At 31.0% G+C, this 20,400-nt stretch overlaps 1 protein-coding gene across 1 annotated transcript in view; it reads right to left on the reverse strand.

Moving 5' to 3' along the window:
• LOC139500290 (uncharacterized) overlaps positions 1-19,646 on the reverse strand; it is a 63,394-nt gene extending 43,748 nt beyond the window's left edge. The window contains exons 1-16 of the mRNA XM_071289032.1: positions 19,631-19,646; positions 18,867-19,031; positions 14,449-14,658; positions 13,495-13,537; positions 12,991-13,157; positions 10,593-10,766; positions 10,211-10,420; positions 9,791-9,997; positions 8,147-8,314; positions 6,345-6,551; positions 5,681-5,723; positions 4,965-5,128; positions 3,104-3,277; positions 1,681-1,890; positions 720-762; positions 117-271 (exon numbers count right to left, since the gene is read on the reverse strand). Of these exons, the coding sequence (XP_071145133.1) occupies positions 117-271; positions 720-762; positions 1,681-1,890; positions 3,104-3,277; positions 4,965-5,128; positions 5,681-5,723; positions 6,345-6,551; positions 8,147-8,314; positions 9,791-9,997; positions 10,211-10,420; positions 10,593-10,766; positions 12,991-13,157; positions 13,495-13,537; positions 14,449-14,658; positions 18,867-19,031; positions 19,631-19,646 (2,356 nt within the window). The remainder of the gene's footprint in view (positions 1-116; positions 272-719; positions 763-1,680; positions 1,891-3,103; positions 3,278-4,964; positions 5,129-5,680; positions 5,724-6,344; positions 6,552-8,146; positions 8,315-9,790; positions 9,998-10,210; positions 10,421-10,592; positions 10,767-12,990; positions 13,158-13,494; positions 13,538-14,448; positions 14,659-18,866; positions 19,032-19,630) is intronic.
• Between the last annotated feature and the right edge of the window lie 754 nt (positions 19,647-20,400).

Below are 20,400 nucleotides of genomic sequence, written 5' to 3' on the forward strand. Positions count from 1 at the left end.
TCCAAAATGAATCCACTGGTTTAACTCAAAGTGCAAGAAAGAAAGGTATTTTTAATATAATAAATATATGAATATGATTTCAACATATCAAAAATATCTTTAAAAGATTAAATTACCATTTTCCTTTGATCTGTCACAGAAATCTTTGATTATTTTTCTCCCATCTAATATGACCTCATTTACAGAGCAGGTACTATTTGCTTCCAGACACACCAAAATGTTAAAATACACCATATAACTATTTTCTGCTGCCAAGTTGTAAACCACAATTCTATAATAATAAAAAAAGTAAAAGATATCAAATATGTTGACACTACTGTTTGTAATGTTTCAATATGCTGTAAAAAAAAAACCAACACCACCATGTATCTTGTGCAGTGGTTGTTCTTGGTTGCTGTTTTAACAATGCTATTGTTTACATAATTATAAATTAAGCCATAAGTTTTCCACTTTTGAATTACTTCACATTTTGTCATGTAAAGATCATTTATAGCTCATTTTAAAGTGTGATTTTGTCTCGTTGTTGAAGGCCATACAGTGACCTTTAGTTGCTAAGTAATACAGTATCATTTGTCTCTGAAGGACAGTTACATAGCAGGTACCATTTACTTTCAGGCACATCAAATTTGTTTAAATACACCATATAACTATTTTAGCTGCTAATTGTATAAAAAAATCTTTTAACTACAAGTAATTTTCTTTAAAACAAAATAACTTACTCAGTTCTCAACACACCAACAAGTCCATGCTTCTTCAAAGTACCTAAAATATCAAATGTAGTTAATTTTATTTTAAACTATGAACAGCGAATTATGATAGTAATAAATATTTCAAAATTAAATAGTTCTTTACAAGTGACAATAACTGTAGAAAATTATTACAACCGAAACCATTCAAGATTTAATACCAATACTTAAAAATGGTCTGCCAAATTCTAAATTTATCTAAAGCTATGAAATAATGATTAATCGTTGAAGACCAATTGGTGACCTTCTGCTGTTGTCTGTTCTATGGTCGGGTTGTTGTATCTTTGACATATTTCCCATTTCCATTCTCAATTTTATTAGCATTGAAATCATTGCTGCTTTCTTGGCAGTGTGACCTTATTATAAACAAGAATAAATGTGTTGTGCTTAGCATTGTAACTTAAACTAGAAATTATATTTTCAGAAAACAGGAAGGTGTTCCAACATATAAAAATGTCCCTAAAAATATAATAAAATAATGCTCATACATTTCAACTCATTACTGCCAAGCTGCTTGCCAAATATAGTCATTCGGTGTTTTTACTTTTTAAGAAAGTTGTGATAAATATATATTTGGTTTTATTCAAAGTGTGTGTTTTAGAATTGGTAGTATGACACATGTTCATATAACAATATTTTATTTAAGGTGGTACCCAACACTTTCACTAAAATTAATTTGGCTCGTTTAAATTTCATAAAATTTTGACAAAGTATATACTTTGTCCCTTTGACGAAAATATAATAAATTCAAATAATTTGAACCAACCGTTTTTTCAGAAAAATTACACTGGTTATATAGCAGTTTGACAAATACTATTTTTGATCATTTAGAAGCTTAATATTCCCTTAACAACAAAAACGTAATTAAAACGTTTAGCTGATTTTACAGAGTTATCTCCCTGTAGTGTTAGGTACCACCTTAATGCCAAATTACCCCATGTGTAATCCACCAATGATATTTCCTCTGACAATCTTTCCAGTTGTAAAGTTAACTTCCTGTTGCAGTGGTCTATTGATAATGATACTTCCATTGTCCTTCCTAGATCTTCTACATCAACACAACAGCTGACCGTGTCACATGTATAACCCATGTTACATGTTATTTCTCCAGACAAAGCTGGAAGATCTTCATCATCTGTACATACTAAATTAAAAGAAAGTGTTAAAAACTGTGAATATAAGTCTTTGACTTTAAATAAATTATCATTAAATTACTAATAACAATTAATTAAAATAGATATAAGAACACTGAATATTTAAAAGTGGTGAATTTTTATAGGCAAAATTTGATAGTTATATCTGTTAGAATTAAATTAAATATTCATTCATTGGCTAGCTTATCGTCAATTTGCTAACTATCATTTCTCTGACTGCTAGCCTATATTTAACAATCTACATAGGACCATAACTCTGAACGGCAAAAGGGAAAATTGTCCATATCAAACATCACCCCAATATTGTCATCAGTAACAATATATTCAAATTTGAATTGGTTGAAAGATTCAGAGGTTACTGATTTATTTTTTTAAATAGAGTGCTATTTTTCAGAGTATCAATAATCATAACTCCTGGTTGGTGAAAGTGAAAATCAATCGTTAAAACAGAACTTGACCTCCAATTTGTCACAAGTAACAAGATATTAGAATTTCAAAAGTTTTGTTTGAATGGTTAATAAGTCATGGCATAGAAACATTTGGAAATTGCAGCCCCTGACTGTTCATGGCTGTAAATTGTTTCACCATTATAATAATAAAATTATTTCTTCAGAAAATTATGTTTTAAAACAAGAATGTGTCCCCAGTACACAAATGCCCAATCTGCACTATCATTTTCTATGTATAGTGACCGTAAAAATGGGGGAAAATTAATGGCATTAAAATTAGAAAGATCATATCATAGGGAACATGTGTACTAAGTTTCAAGATGATTGGACTTCAACTTCATCATAAACTACCTCGACCAAAAACTTTAACCTGAAGCGGGACAGACGGATGAACTGACAGACAGACGGTTGGACAAACAAACTGACGCACAGATCAGAAAACATAATGGCCATAAATGGGAAATGCCGCATAAAAAAAGTCTTATCAGCCATGTATCCTGTAATGATTGTCACAATGGTGAAATTTTGGCAGCCTTAAAACCAGGTTACAGTACAGACTCTCTTTTTCAAAAGGGTAATATGAATGATTAATAAAAGTCAATGTGTTTGACAGCTACCTAACAACACAAAATACTTCTACAGGAAAAATTTCTAAAATATATTAACAAATATCTATACAATACATTCAGCACTTTATTGTCCAGAGTCTAGGAATAAATTTATCACACTATCAAAGAAATATCCATTTACATACATGACTTCCATCCATTGGTAGAAGGACTGTACAAATCACTGAAGTTGTTACATCTCACAGAAAGAAGATAGTAAGACAAACCAAGGTGTTCAAGCAACTCAGATGCTGCAATACTGTCCAAACTATCATTTCCATCAAGTCCTCTTTCATTCTTCCACTTTGATATGGAAAAATCTGTAAAAAATACAGTAAATATGCATCCTCTCAAAAAAACATCTGTAGCATAAACTATATATTTTTTTGTGAATAGTATAAAAGAACAAGAATGTGTCCGGGGTAAACAGATGCCCCAATCGCACTATAATTTTTTATATTCAGTGGACTGTGAAATTGGGATTAAAATTAGAAAGATCATATCATTGGGAACATGTGACCTATGTTTCAAGTTGATTGAACTTCAAATTTATCAAAAACTACCTTGACCAAAAACTTTAACCAGAAGCGGGACAGAAGGAGGAACGAACAGATGGATGCACAGACCAGAAAGCATAATGCCCATAAATGGGGCATAAAAACTTTAAAATAAACTTTTCCAACATGAGTGGTCTATAGAACTTCATGTATATTTGACATTTTAACCTATTATGAATGTTTGCTTTGTTCACACATCATTGTCAATATAATGAAATTTGATACAACTGTCATGCAAGTGAGAGGTTTTACCTAGCTAGGTTCAATCCACCATTTTTTTACATAAGAAAATGCCTGTACCAATTCAGGAAGATGACAGTTGTTATCCATTTGACTGATGTGTTTGAGCTTTTGATTTTGCCATTTGATTAGGTACTTTCCGTATTGAAAATTCCTTTTTAAGTTTTTGTGATTTTACTTTTTCATTCTATAAGATTTTTTTTTGAAAGGAAGAATTGTTTGACACCCCATTACAGAATATTCTAATATGACGTGCTTCTTTCGCTTTGTAAACAACACTGTGATATATTTCTCGATGTATCTATACTTAGCGCAGACTTAATGATATACATAATAATGGCTGTTACAATATACTTCCCACGTAAATCTACATGTATTGGAACCTATTTGCAGACCTTTTGCCGATTTTATTGATTTAAAAAGTGCAATTATAAAAAGACAAAATAACTGTTACTCTTTTTCGGATGCATAATAAATAGCAGTAATGCACAAGAGCTCGGAGAAATCAACAAAATAAAAATAAAATAAAATTCAACGAAAGTCTATTAATTTTTTTGGCGCATTTAAGTCTGATTTCAAAACATGACGTCATGCAAATGAAACCACTAAAGTTGAAAGTTTTCTGTTACGTGAACCATCAAAATTCCTATGATATTGTATCAAAGTTGATTTTTGAGGTAGTTTTTGTTTTATATTCTTTTCTATTTCATTATTTGCATATTTACTCATTTCAGCAAGTCAACATGGTGGCTCCTTAGTTACGAAATGTCAACTTTGGATTTGACGGAAGCTTATGAGAAAATCATGTAAATTAAAAATAGCATATGTTGGGTTTCAGAATTAGAAGAATTATACAGTTTTTTTTATAGCGGTTATTTAAGAAAAAACCCATGCAAGATACGGATTTATTAAGATATTTGAGTTTTATCTAACAGGGAGTAAAAAAGATCAGTCACACACACACCAAACTAAACGTCGCTTCAGTATTTTAAAGACCGTATTTGTCATATTAGAATCGAAAGAATTCATGGAAGCCATAGATTGTTGAAAATTTAAACATGGCCTGGGACATGATTTTTCGCTAATTTTATCCCTCGCTAACGCTCAATATCAATTGAATTCGAATATCACTGCCTAGGCCATGTGTAAATTTCCAACAATCTATGGCTTCCATGAATTATTTCTTAAATATTCTACTAGTAAAATATACCTTCTTTAATAAATCCACCATTATTACTACACTGCAAGATCGGTAGCATCATATTCTCCACTACCACATAGTCCTGTTCACAGGTACCCTGGCTCTCTGTACATATACTTATATTCTTAGATATCAGATATGAATGTTCCATTTTAAGGTAGTGTATGGACAATCTAAAATATACAATATAAAATTTCTAATACAAGAAAATATGTCATACAGAAACCATACCCAGCTCAAACTACCAGATTTTCATTTCCAGTGAACCCTGAATTTTGGTCGAACTATTATTTGAATTCTTTTATTAATCGCATCTTTAAAATGAATGTGTGTAAACTTTAACATAAATCAGGAAGGCCATGCAAACAGAGGTACAGACTATTAAATGGAAAAGTCCTGAAAAATAATGCATCCCTCAACTATACTCTGCTGGGCTTGAAAAAAAATCCTATTGAATTTTTTTTCAATAATTACTAAATTTCTTCCTTAAGACAAGATGGACACCAATTACATAATGCTGTTGATTTATTACTTGAGATTGAAAACATTTAAAAAGTCAACTGTCAAATAGGGTCTCATATTTCTCTCCCCAATAATAATAACATTTCCAATTTCTGAATTTCTGAAATAGATGATATTATAAATGACGAAAAAAATTATATACCATATATTATTAAATCTAATCTTATCAATAAACAAAATAATATAATTATTAATATACATACTCTATGTTCACAATTCCTGCTAATGAGAACTTCTTTACGGTACCTAAAATTGATAATGTATTTTAAACCAATATGCATGTGCTTTAAATATCAAACCCACATTTGAAATTAACATTCTAGTAAACAGAAACTATTTGTCAAATAGAAATATCTGTTGAAAGTTATTGTGCTCAATTGACATTTATAGCAATGTTGACTTATTAACAGATCCTGTCCTGATTTTTATTTTTGTCATTTTCCGTATTTGGTCAAAATAGGTATCAAGTAGAAATTGACTTTTCTGTCATGTCAAATTTCCTGTATCTTAAAAATTTACAAGACAATTGACAATACTTGCATTTTTCTCTATATGTTCCATTTTAAGCCTTGGCAGCCATGTTGGTTGAAAGTAGGATCTTCTGGCATATATATTAAAACTAAATACCCAAGATAATTTAAGCCAATTTGGTTAGAGGAAAATCTATGGGTAAAAGTTGATGGACAACAGAACTGATGTAGACAGTCAATTGATTAATTTGGACCACGTGAGCGCTTAAAGTAATTTTAAGTAGATAATTCACTATTTAAATATTGTAAATAATAGGTGAACTAAGGAGTCTCTTATTGGGACTCTCACTTGATAATTTACCAGAAATGATAAAAACTTGTAGAAATTGTATCGTACCAAAGGAAAACTCAGTTATTGAGGTGTTGTATACAAAATTGTCTATCCCAACAGTAACAACATAAGAACATGGATCAATTAGAACTATGGTATGGAAGCTTCTTTTTAACTTGTTTTCAAAGACACAACACTCAATACTAGTACATAAAGCTGACAGATGACATGGAATATCTATGTAAGGCATTGCTGGTGTTACCAATGGGCATGCTGAAAAATAGTCATAAATGTATGAAAAATAAATTGCTTCGCTGAGCGCAGCTTGATACAACCGTAGAGGTCCAATCCTGAACAGTTGGGACACAATATTTGCACTTGATACAGGTCTGAATTTGGATTGTAATAAATATTTGACCCATAATAACTGTGATCAAAGATTACATAGAATTGTTTAAATGATTTGAATGCTGTTGAGAATTGACCCCCCTCCCCCCAAAAAAAATTACCCCCCCCCCCCCCCTTTTTTCACCTTTTTTGGGCAAAAAAATAAAAATATTTGAAGAAATTTTCTTTTTAATTTTTGAAACCTTAAGAAAAAATTGCCCCCCTTTTTTTTCTGAAAAAAAAAACTCTTTCCCTCAAGATATGGTCAAAACCTCAATTTAAATTTCCAATGGAGTTTGTTACCATTATTACCCATTTAATAATTTAAAAGCACTGTAAGGGTGGTAATCTAAACTTCAAATTTTACTTATAACCATTAACCAGGACACCCTTGTTTTCCTCCTTTTTGTCCCTAATTCCTAAACAGTTTGATCGAGCCATAACCCCGGGCCAAAGCCAATCATAACCATCCCTTTCTAGTATGGAATCCTTGTTGTATAATTTCAGAGAGATCCATAGACCAATCCACAAGATATTGTCTGGAAACTAGTAAAAATATTATTGGGGCCCATTTTTAGGCCTGTAATTCCTAAACTAGGACCACAACCCCAAAATCAATCCCAACCTTCCTTTTTGTGGTTATAAACCTTGTGTTTCAATTTCATAGATTTCTATTCACTTATACTAAAGTTATTGTCTGGAAACTAAATATATTTGGACCACTACAACAACGACAACGATGATACCAATATACCACGGCAATTTTTTTTTTGTGGTTGTATAATAAGGCAATGTAACATGATAATTCAAGATCAAAATGACACGAAATAAAATATCAAAACATATACAGGTAACTTTGCAACAACAACTATGAACTTCTCAATGAAATCAAGTTTTTCAAAAGGTATTTTCTCTTGTAAGTGTCTATCCTTTTTCTTTTTCAATAATCATAAAAGTTGTAAAATCATTTATATCAATAATGAGAACATAATTCAAAAACTTCATTTCCTTATCTTTATATTATGTAAAAAAAAATAATTCTGAAATCATTAACTCACTTTTCAATATTATTATTTAAATATTTCATTGAACACTAATATTTTTTATTATCAAAATCATTATGTTTCTCAGGCCAATTTCAATAGCTGATAATTTTTTCCTCGTCTTGAATGACTGAATAAACAGTGGATGTATGAAAAGAGTTTTATTTATGCAATTTCAGTACTTATATAACTATCAAAGTTTTAAAAATATGAGTTTTATATACTGCAAATTCAGAAATTTTTGCAATGCTTTTATTATTGTTAAATTTTCAAAAGGATCAGCAAGATTAAAAAATTGCATTTTTAATTTTGATAGAACTTTTGTTATAGCCATTCCCAGAATCCCCTTAAAAACCACACATATCTGAATTTACAGTAATCATCACCTATCTGAAAAAGGAATATGAAAAATATGTCTCTAAATCATACAATACAAACCATTTGTAAAGTGCCAGAAGGTGAACTTATTAATGATATCATCTACATCACATTGATCATCCAATAAATATGGAGCTATGCCAGTATCTTCAAACAGAAGAAGTTTTCCATAATCTGGCAGTGGTAAAGACATCTCTTTGGTCTGTAGCCAGGCTGACAAGGAAAAATCTGAAAAAGGAAGAAAATGTAATAAAAAGGAATACTGTGGTATAGTATAGATTTCATTGGTAAATGATAAATAAAACTTACTTCTAAAGTATTTAAAAACTTATCAAACTGTCTGTAACAAAAAGTGTGTAAAAAAAATTATGATTGCACTAGAAGATTTAACAGCATTAAAACATTGTTGAAACATAAGTGCAGTAAACAAAGATTCTTTATTAGTTTGTCTCATGCCAAAAGCTTGTAGTTTAGTTGTTGTCATTGGTTGATGATTGACAATTTTTTTTGTTAAATGTAATATATAAGCTTATTTCAGGCCCTTTATGACAGGTTTCCTCTTTAAAATTGTTTTAAATTTTGTTCTCCTTCGGCTTTTTGTAGCTTAAAATTATGTATGAGTTATGGTTATTGCTTTATATAATGTATGAGTTGTCCTTGTTGTTAAGGTAGCACAATACAAAGATTTTTTTACTTCCAATCACTAACCTTTGAAATGCTGTAACTTTCTTATGAATGCATAGAAAATAATAAAAGAGGTATACATAGATAGATAAAAGATTAATCTTTTAAATGAATGCAATATTTTTATTATGCAATCATTATGTAATCAATTATGATGTAATTAGTGGCAAAATCTGGGTAAGTTCACTTGAATGAATTTAGCTCTATCATCTCTTTAACTATACAGAAAATTTTAACGAAATCTTAATCAACACATCATGGGCTTCAAAAGGGTGTCTCAGATTGTCTCTATGGTATTCCATTCTCTCATAAATCTCTAATTAGTGTAAACATTCTAACCACATAAATGAAGATAATGTTTAATTAGGTGTAAAATTTGTTCTATACATTCTATCTGAAATCTGAGACACCCTTTTGTAGATAATGGCCATAGGAAAAACATATAATAAAATCAACCCTCTAGGGATACCTATGCAGAAGCTAATTTCATTTGAAAGTGGAAATTTGGTGAAAAATATTTAAGACACAGTTAACATTATAATTGGTTACATAATTGTTGCATAATACTAACATTGCATTAATTTGAAAGAGTAATCTGTTAGCTATTCAAAACTACCACTTTTATAAATTTTCAAGCATTATTAAGAAAGTTACAGCATTTTAAAACTTGGGAGTTGGAGTTATAAAATCTTTGTATTGTGCTACCTTAAGGTCATGAAGTGACATGTTGTTGTTCACTGTCTAAAAACAAAGACTCACGGAAATTACGCATTCTCTTCAAAGTTTAATCACAAATGAATTTGCTCAAACATGCACTCTTTCTTGAGAGAAGCCGATGGAATTATGGGTACATGGTGCCACAACATTTGAATCTATAAGTTAAATTTAACTGCAAGTTAAGTGATTACAAATATAAATCCTAACTACTCCTGAATATAAAATCTAATTTTTGTTTTTTTAAGGTTTTATTCAAATTGGAGAAAGGATTTTTTACAGCAACTGATAAAAAGTACACATTACTTGACTGATAATAGCTGGTATCCCATGCACACAAGGCCTTGGTCAGCCAGGTGTTACTAAGTATCTGTGCAGACACATGACAAGTCTTGTTACTCTCAAAGCAAATACTCATGTTCAGGCTGACTAAGTACATGCTTTCACCACTAAAGTCCTCTATGCTGTAAGACAGACGCAATACACCAGCAAGCCAAAAACTTTCCTGTTCTCCTTTAAAAGAACAAAAACATTATATTTTTATTTATAGCATTAATTGTAAAGTGACTATGGTGTAAAAAAGCAAAATTGAAACTACAAAACATTGATTTGATGTAAAATGTTAAATAAACAATTTTTAACATTCTGTTATTAATTGTTGCTCCTATCTGTTGACCTTGAAATTTAATAGATGTTTAGATACAATTAAACAAATAGAAAATATACCCCATTGGTAGTTTATAAGTGAAATGTTTCTGTGAAATTTCTCAATGCCAACAGTAATCATCTGTTTACAAGGATCTATATTGAGGTAAGAATGGAAGGAGTATGGAATAAAGTCAACATCTAAACAGCATTCTACTTCGGTACAACTGGTATCTAAGTAACAGGTGGTTGGTTCTGGAATCTGTGGAAGGTTTATATTGTTGGCACAACCTGAAAGTCAGAAAAAAAAGTTCTTCAAATATTTTGTTATTATGAGCACATTGTAGATGTATATATAGCAGGACAGACAGACGAAAGAATGAAAAGACGCACACACAAAAAAGCATAATGCCCCTTGGTAGGGCATAAAAATTACCATAGATATCTAACTATTGCTTCCTACCTTTATTCCATCCCAGGTTACTTGGATAGAAAGGTGATGATTGTCTTGAGCATTGTTCAACATGTAGGTATGGTGATATCCCAAGACCATTGAGTAGTTCAGAAATCATCCAATCTTCTAACTTTGATCCAGATGACAAAGAATGCTCATTATACCAAGTGTCCAAGGAGAATCCTGAACATAAATTGTAAAAAATCATTAATCAATATAGCCAGGTTTTGAACATGTTGAAAAGGTTGAAATAATAAGATCTTCCTTCCTCCTAGCTGCAGCTTTGGGCAAGCTGTAAATTTAAATGCAGTAAGCAAGTAAAACATATTTCAAAAGATAACATTTCAAAGCTTAAAAAATGATTTATGTATAACTGTTTAAACCGCAGGGCGCAGCTATATACGACCGCAGAGGTTGAACCCTGAATAGTTGGGGCAAGTATGGACACAACATTTAAGCTGGATTCAGCTCTAAATTTGGATTGTGATTAAATAGTTGACACAGCATAGGTTTCTGACACAGAATGAATGTGGTCTAATGAACTTAAAATATTGTTTTTGTCTTTGAGCAATTCACTATGCTGTTGAATATTAATCCTCTCAAAAAAATATTTGAAGAAATTTTCTTTTTATTTATGAAATCTGAAATGAGAAAAATTTACCCCCTCCCCCCCATTTTTTTTCACATCCCCCTTTCCCTTTTTCTAAAACTGATCTCAATTCAAATTCCTAATGGAGTTTGCAACAATAACTACTCATTTAAATACATCATAAAATATTAAAATGTAAAATAAAGTGCTTGTTATCACTGAATGGTAAAGATTGTTTTAATTTATCAGTTGGTAGTAAAAGTGAATATACATTGTATATTGTATAAAACAATGATTTAAGTTGATTCAACTACTATTCTGGACAAAGAAAGATAACTCCAATTGAAAATTTCTTGCTATTGCACAATATTGTGCAATTAGATATTTCTTGCTATTGCGCAATACTGTGCAACTGAAAATATTTGCTATTGCACAATGCTATTGCTGAATACTTAATATAATAATTTTGGATCCTGATTTGAACCAACTTGAAAACTGGGCCCATAATCAAAAATCGAAGTACATTTTTAGATTCAGCATATCAAAGAACCCCAAGGATTCAATTTTTTGGACCTTAATGTAGACCAATTAGAAAACGGGACCAAAAATTAAGAATCTACATACACAGTTAGATTCGGCATATCAAAGAACCCCAATTATTCAATTTTTGATGAAATCAAACAAAGTTCAATTTTGGACCCTTTGGGCCCCTTATTCCTAAACTGTTGGGACCAAACCTCCCAAAATCAAACCCAACCTTCCTTTTATGGTCATTAACCTTGTGTTTAAATTTCATAGATTTCTATTTACTTATACTAAAGTTATGGTGCAAAAACCAAGAATAATGCTTATTTGGGCCCCTTTTTGGCCCCTAATTCCTAAACTGTTGGGACCAAAACTCCCAAAATCAATCCCAACCTTCCTTTTGTGTTCATAAACCTTGTGTTTAAATTTCATTGATTTCTATTTACTTATACTAAAGTTATTGTACGAAAACCAAGAATAATGCTTATTTGGGCCCTTTTTTGGCCCCTAACTCCTAAACTGTTGGAACCAAAACTCCCAAAATCAATCCCAACCTTTCTTTTGTGGTCATAAACCTTGTGTCAAAATTTCATAGATTTCAATTTAGGGCTATTCCAAAAAAAAATGTATGGAGGGGTTGGAAGGCAGTTTTTGTCAGCACCCGCCACCCAGACAATTGTAATTGAGAATTATAGTGCATTAAAGTGTGAAAAGTTGCTCTGATACCCATCACCCATGTATTATTAATACAATGTGCCTTCCAAACACCCCCCCCCCCCCCCCTACATTTTTTTCTGGAATAGCCCTTACTTAAACTAAAGTTATAGTGCGAAAACCAAGAAAATGCTCATTTGGGCCCTTTTTGGCCCCTTATTCCTAAAATGTTGGGACCAAAACTCCCAAAATCAATCCCAACCTTCCCTTTGTGGTCATAAACCTTGTGTTAAAATTTCATAGATTTCTATTCACTTTTACTAAAGTTAGAGTGCGAAAACTAAAAGTTTTCGGACGACGACAACGACGACGACGACGCCAACGTGATAGCAATATACGACGAAAAATTAAAATTTTGAGGTCGTATAAAAATTCAGAAAGAAGTACATTTTTAACAAAGCATTGTTGTGGGCACATTCTTTCAAAATTCAATATCTAGAATACACATTTCTACCTTTTACCATAACTGTATATCATATGTTCAAACAATTTGAAAACAAACTATTTTTCAGTTGAAGAGCTTTGTTTTTCTAATAAGTGATATATTCCTTGCATGTTTTAAACTTAACATTAAATTACCAGGAGTAACAAATCCACTATTCCAATCACACTGCATTTTGGGAAGTTTTGTATTTTGTAGAATGGTAAACTGATGGTCACACTGAGGCTCTGTACTTTCATAGCAAAACTGAATTTTCATATTTACTAAGTAGTACATCTCAGTATACAAGTCTTCTATACTGTATCTGAAATAGTGATTTATGAAAGTATTAACTATCCAACTTGTTTTTTCTTTAGATTAATACTTTTTAAATTTCTGCCCTTTCATTTAATGCTACTTAAATTTCAATATTCATGGTAAAAAATGCAACAATTCAATACTGGCTATAAACTTATGCCATAGTCTAACACTAGCAATTATATAAAAACATGCAATTAAATTCAAACACAAATAGTATAACATCAACATTATCTCTAGAAGACTTCTTAAATTTATTGAATATATATCCTGATTTATACAAGTATTCCTCAATTCATCAAAAAACTCAAACAATAATGTAATTGATCTGGTAATTTACTTACTGAACTTGAATTAATCCCTGTAAGCTGAAGGAATAGTAAGTCCCTAAGATAAAAAAATAAATAAAAAGGCTTGAACAAGATATACATTAAAGTTGAACAGTCAAATTTGTTTTCATCTTGCATGTATATAAACATCAAATCTTTAATGTTACAAAATAAAGTGGTTTATTTAAATAAGTAAATTTCATGGTCTCTTATGAGCTCATTTGCAAAAAAGTGTTTAGCAGTATGATGTTTCCAGAATGATTTTTTTCTTTCTTTAATGTTGATGTCCTTTCCAAATTGTCAATCTTAATTATGAGTTTTACCAACAGTTAATATAATTTTAAGATAAGGTAACTCATGTCAACCAGGTTCAAGTTAAAGTCAGAGTATTCACAAGAAGTATTTACATAGTAAAAAAATATTTATAGAAGAATGTGTCCCCAGTACATGGATGCCCCATTTGCACTATCATTTTCTATGTTAAGTGGACCTTGAAATTGGGGTTAATTAACTCTAATTTGTCATTAAAATTAAAAATCATTATATTATAGGGAACATGTGTACCAAGTTTGAAGTTGATGGGACTTCAACTTCTTCAAAACTACCTTGACAAAAAAATTTAACCTGAAGCGGGACAGACAGACAGATGCACAGACCGAAAACATAATGCCACTCTACTATCATAGGTGGGGCATAAAAAACTCTTTAAGTGCTAGGTAATAACCTTCATCTGATATAATATTCATATATATATAATTAATATTCGTTGTTAATAGTGATTTCAAGACTAAAGAATTGATTAAACACATCAATTATATACTTTAATTAAATTTGAAATATTATTATACATTTTGTTTGTCACATCATGTTGTAACAGAGCTAGCCTTCTATGGTATGTTTATATTTTGCATTTTGTAATGTTCCATTAAAATATAGAAAGTCTTTAATTCACACCTGTTTTTATCTTACCTAATTTGAAATCCAGTAAAGTGTCATTGTATTGTATTTTCTCTATACTGATACTTAGTTTCCTGTTACAGCTGTCCAACAGAAATGAGATTTCAAATGTCTGTTGTAATAAAGTATTCATAACACAACACTGAATCCCTGTGCAGGTATCAGTGATATAACAGGAAACATCTGATGGTAACATCGGCAAAGACATTTTCATAGCACAACCTACAAAATACCACAAGTCTTATTAAATCTTTTTGTATAGAAAAATATCAATGTATTACATCGACAGAATTTGTGTTTTATTTTCATTTTTATGAAAAGGCTTAACAGAAAACTGTTAATTCAGAAATTATTGCATATATCTATTATTGCAATTGCAGACCTGCCAACTTTTAAAAATCTCCATGGGGGATTTAGTGCGCGACCAGATTTTTAAGGGACAATTTTTGTGGCATTTCTGTGTGCAATGTTTTTTACTCTTGCTTTCTTTAATTTGCATGATTCTTGTACTTATTCTAAAATTGACAAAATAACTTTAGAATAGAGAAAAATGGCATTAAAAAGTAAAGGATACTAAGTGAAAACCCCCCTTTCCCCCCTTTCGTCAAACATACTATATGGCTATATAATATATCATTGGATTCAGAAAAATGAGTACTTTTATAATATTGTTGTCCTCAAAAAGAAATGTGGTAACAGTTTTGCATGAAATAAGGTTAAAGATCAAATTCTGTGTTTTCCTTTTTTTTCTTCCATTCTTTTAAAATTTGAAGATATATACACCAATCTAGGTTAATATTCAGATACAGACATGTTTTCAAATCAATTAACAATGAATTATCTCGAAAATGTAAAAAAAATGAATTAGGAAATTGATTTATTCTTGTAATTGGCGTTTTTCAAAACTTGGTTTATTCTACAAAATTTCTGTTAAAATTGATCAGAAAAACTTCAAAATCGGTAACCAACTATAATTTTCGGGGATATTTTGTGAAAAAAGGGATTTTGACTTATTTTACGATCCCGATATCGGGATTCAGATTGAGGGATTAAAATCAGGATGATATTGCGAAACTCAGGATAGTTGGCAGGTCTGCAATTGTTGAACTGTGGGTTTTAAAGAACGAGAAAATAATTAAAAACCACTTGTTCAGAGAACAAGGTCTTTCCACCACTGACAATATATTTTAATATAAAAACATTGAAACTCAGTTTAAATGTCAGTTCCTATGGCTTTATGATGTATAAATATGAATTTAAAGCAAAGGTTAAAATCTAGAACGTCCAATTTGCCTATGACCTTGACCTCAATTTCAAGGTCATAAACCAAGGACCTCAATTCATAAGACTCTAGGTCTGTTATATGTATGGTTAATGAGCTATATCACTTTACACATTATTCTAAATATAAAAGGGGAGAAAACTTCCATTTACCGTCAACGTACCCTTTCAATGAAAATGTAAGTGTTACTACATGTCGCAATTAACAATTTAGTAAAAATAATTTGATGATATTTTTCAGTTTTGTAAATAAGTGAAAATAGGCCAAAATCAAAATTTAGAATATGACCTTGACTTTTGACCTTGACCTGATTTTCATTTTGTTGGACCAAGGACCTCAAATCTAACAACCCTAGGTCTCTATCACTTATGGTTTACCATTTAGAAATGCATATCACTTAATGCAAAAGGGGGAATAACTCTCATATGGAGTCTCCTTAAAGCTTTGGTCCAAAAATCCTTGATGTAGCAATGTAACGAGCAATTTGGTAAACTAATTTTGTTGTAATCTTTCAGGGTTGCGAAGGAGTATTTGCTACAAGAAAAAGTGTTTGGGGAGATAACTCTAACAATGTAAAGTATTTTGTTACGCCGTTATAAATTTTTAAAGCGTATAAACTATACGATATCATATTCCAAATATCTAAGCGACATCTTTTGAAACATCAATACTACGCAAGAAAAACAATTAGGCGGAAGAAAAAACAAGAGGCTCTCAAGAGCCTGAATCGCTCACCTTAATTCTTTTGGTTAAATCTCTCATCAATGATTATTTTGGCTTTTCAATTTATTTAAATGTTTTTTGGATCGTCCTATTTTCTTTAAAAGTCAAAAAAAATAATCATTTTCTCCTATGTTCTATTTTAGCCATAGGAGCTATGTTTCTTGACATACAAGGAAATAAAATATAAAATTTATACTAGATACTCTGAAACTCATTTAGCCTTAGTTTGGCTGAAATTGATACAGCAGTTTCAAAGGAGAAGATTTTTTAAAGTAAGTCAACATGATGAACAAATTGTGAAAAAAGTTTTTAAAGGGCAATAACTCCTTAAGGGGTCAATTGACAATTTTGGTCAAATTGACTTAATTGAAGATCTTACTTTGCTGAACATTATTGCTGTTTACAGTTTATTTCTATCTATAATTATATTCAAGATAATAAACAAAAACAGCAAAATTTCCTTAAAATTATCAATTCAGGGGCAGCAACCCAACAACAGGTTGTCTGATTCATCTGAAAATTTCAGGGCAGATAGATCTTGACCTGATAAACAATATTACCCACGTCAGATTTGCTCTAAATGCTTTGGTTTTTGAGTTATAAGCCAAAAACTGCATTTGACCCCTATGTTCTATTTTTAGCAATGGCGACCATGTTTGTTGATAGATCATAACTTCAGATACAATTTACAAACAAGATACCCTAAGGAACATTCAGTTAAAGTTTGGAAGTATTTGGCCAAGTAGTTTCAGAGGAGAAGATTTTTGTAAAAGATTACCAAGATTTACGAAAAATGGTTAAAAATTGACTATAAAGGGCAATAACTCCTAAAGGGGTCAACTGACCATTTCTGTCATGTTGACTTATTTGTAAATCTTACTTTGCTGAACATTATTGCTGTTTACAGTTTATCTCTATCTATAATAATATTCAAGATAATAACCAAAAACAGCAAAATTTCTTTAAAATTACCAATTCAGGGGCAGTAACCCAACAACAGGTTGTCTGATTCATCTGAAAATTTCAGGGCAGATAGATCTTGACCTGATAAACAATATTATCCCATGTCAGATTTGCTCAAAATGCTTTGGTTTTTGAGTTATAAGCCAAAAACTGCATTTGACCCCTATGTTTTATTTTTAGCAATGGCGACCATGTTTGTTGATAGATCACAACTTCGGATACAATTTACAAACTAGATACCCTAAGGAACATTCAGTTAAAGTTTGGAAGTATTTGGCCCAGTAGTTTCAGAGGAGAAGATTTTTGTGAAAGATTACTAAGATTTACGAAAAATGGTTAAAAATTGACTATAAAGGGCAATAACTCCTAAAGGGGTCAACTGACCATTTCCGTCATGTTGACTTATTTGTAAATCTTACTTTGCTGAACATTATTCCTGTTTACAGTTTATCTCTATCTATAATAATATTCAAGATAATAACCAAAAACAGCAAAATTTCCTTAAAATTACCAATTCAGGGGCAGCAACCCAACAACGGGTTGTCTGATTCATCTGAAAATTTCAGGGCAGATAGATCTTGACCTGATAAACAATATTACCCAACGTCAGATTTGCTCTAAATGCTTTGGTTTTTGAGTTATAAGCCAAAAACTGCATTTGACCCCTATGTTCTATTTTTAGCAATGGCGACCATGTTTGTTGATAGATCAAAACTTCGGATACAATTTATAAATTAGATACCCTAAGGAACATTCAGTTAAAGTTTGAAAGTATTTGGCCCAGTAGTTTCAGAGGAGAAGATTCTTGAAATAGTTTACGACGACAGACGACAGACGACGACGGACGCCAAGTGATGGCATAAGCTCACTTGTCCCGAAAAGACAGGTGAGCTAAAAATAGTAATCAGAACAAAATCTAAAGGTCTTTCTACAGAAAGGTGGAAAGACCTAATTTCTGTGGAAAGACCTAATTATTGTGATTATAGAAAAAAACTGTATAGAAATGATGCAATAAAATTTTAAGATATGATTTTTAGGGTGGAATTCTAACCCAAACTCTAACGCATACTAGGAGATTGAAGTCATCTTCCAAAAGTTATACTGAGCCAATAACTTGTGTTACAGCACTTCTAAAAAAGCATGCAAAACAAATCATTGATTAACCTGCTTGCTATATTTGTGTGGATGTTTGTTTACTATTTACTATTTACTGGAATTTGATTGGACCATAAACATTAAATTCATTTCATGTCAATTCTTATTGTCCAATCAAATGCCAGTATATATAAAACTGACTGAAACTCCGCCTTCCTATTGTTTGCAAACAACCAAGCAAACATAGCAAGCAAGTTGATCAATGTTTTGTTTTGCATGCTTTTTTAGAAGAACTGTAAATAACTTCTAATATCATTTTTATGAAATTCAAAATCATACATATCATTTGGTCTAATGATAACTTTACCTTTAGTCCAACTATTATTGTAAGGATAGACCAGTCTAGAACACTTGTTATCCAGAAGGTAATGACCTATGTTTGTTTCTTCGTACAACTGGTATAAGATATTACTAGGAATTGTATCAGTTATCTCCAGGTTTTTCTTTTGCAGCCAGTTCGTCAATGAAAAATCTAAAAAATTATCAAATTAGAGAAACATATATGAACTGATGGATCATAATAATTTTAAAGAAACAAGAATTTCTTCTGTTACCTATTCTAATATCAGATTAAGACTTCTTTTAAACTGAGCTTTACATTGCATTTGGTATGTTTGTTAGAGGTATATAGGTAGGTTTGAAATCTCATAAAACATGTTTAACCACACCATATTTTTGCACCTCTTCAGAATCAGGAACCTCTATAGCCTTTGTTAGTCTTCTGCATTTAGAAAAAAAAATGTTCATTTTTAAATTTAAAACTAAAAGTTTTGAACTAGGAGTTTGATGTAGCATAAAGTTCACTGAACTATAAATATATAATAGGTTAAGGGATAACTATAGCTGCATTTAGGTGAGGAATATATTGCTGCCTTGAATGCCCATTGGTAGCCTTGGGCAATTTTCTCATATTTGGTTGGGTTTGGGGACATTGTTAATCTGGTTTAATTAGACTACATCAGTATAAAGTCTTGTTATCTTCAACCTGTGTAGTTCTGCTCTGTCTATAAAATTGACTCTTAAGTAAATGTGATTATAAACTAGAGGCCCTTAAGAGCCAGTGTCGCTCACCTTGGTCTATGCACATATTAATCAAAGGACACAGATGGATTCATGACAAAATAGTGTTTTGATCATGTTGACTTATTTGTAGATCTTACTTTGCTGAACATTATTGCTGTTTACAGTTTATCTCTATCTATAATAATAATATTGATGATAATAACCAAAGCAGGGCAGATAGATCTTCACTTGATAAACAATTTGACCCCATGTTAGATTTCTATAAATGCTTTGGTTTCATAAGCCAAAACCTACATTTTACCCCTATATTCTATTTTTAGCCATGGCGGCCACATTTTTAAAATTAAATACCCTAATAACGATTGTGGCTAAGTTTTATTAAATTTGGCCCCGTAGTTTCAGAGAAGGTTTTTGTACAAGTAAACGACATGGACGACGAAGACAACAATGCCCAGGTGAGCTAAAAAAGCAGTAAACTTACTTGACATATAGAAATCAGACGACCAATCACAGACTACTTTTGGTAGTAGGTTGTTCTCTAGTACAATGCTGTATTCTGCTTCACTTTTGGCATCAAAATTAACTGATGCATTGAGACTGATTAAATAGAATTTTTCTCCATACAAATTTTTAATAGTGAATCTGAAATAAAGAAAAATAACTGAAAGTTTATTTACATTGAAATAATGTCACAGGTACTAGTACGTCTACTGAACTGTCAAAACAAAGGGTGAATGGAAATTTTATTCAAAAATATTTGGATTGTACATACAATAAATAGTACCATTAAAAGAAAGTCTGGTAAACTTGAAGAAAAC

The sequence above is a fragment of the Mytilus edulis genome, chromosome 13 (assembly GCF_963676685.1).
Source record: "Mytilus edulis chromosome 13, xbMytEdul2.2, whole genome shotgun sequence".
Taxonomy (NCBI): domain Eukaryota; kingdom Metazoa; phylum Mollusca; class Bivalvia; order Mytilida; family Mytilidae; genus Mytilus; species Mytilus edulis.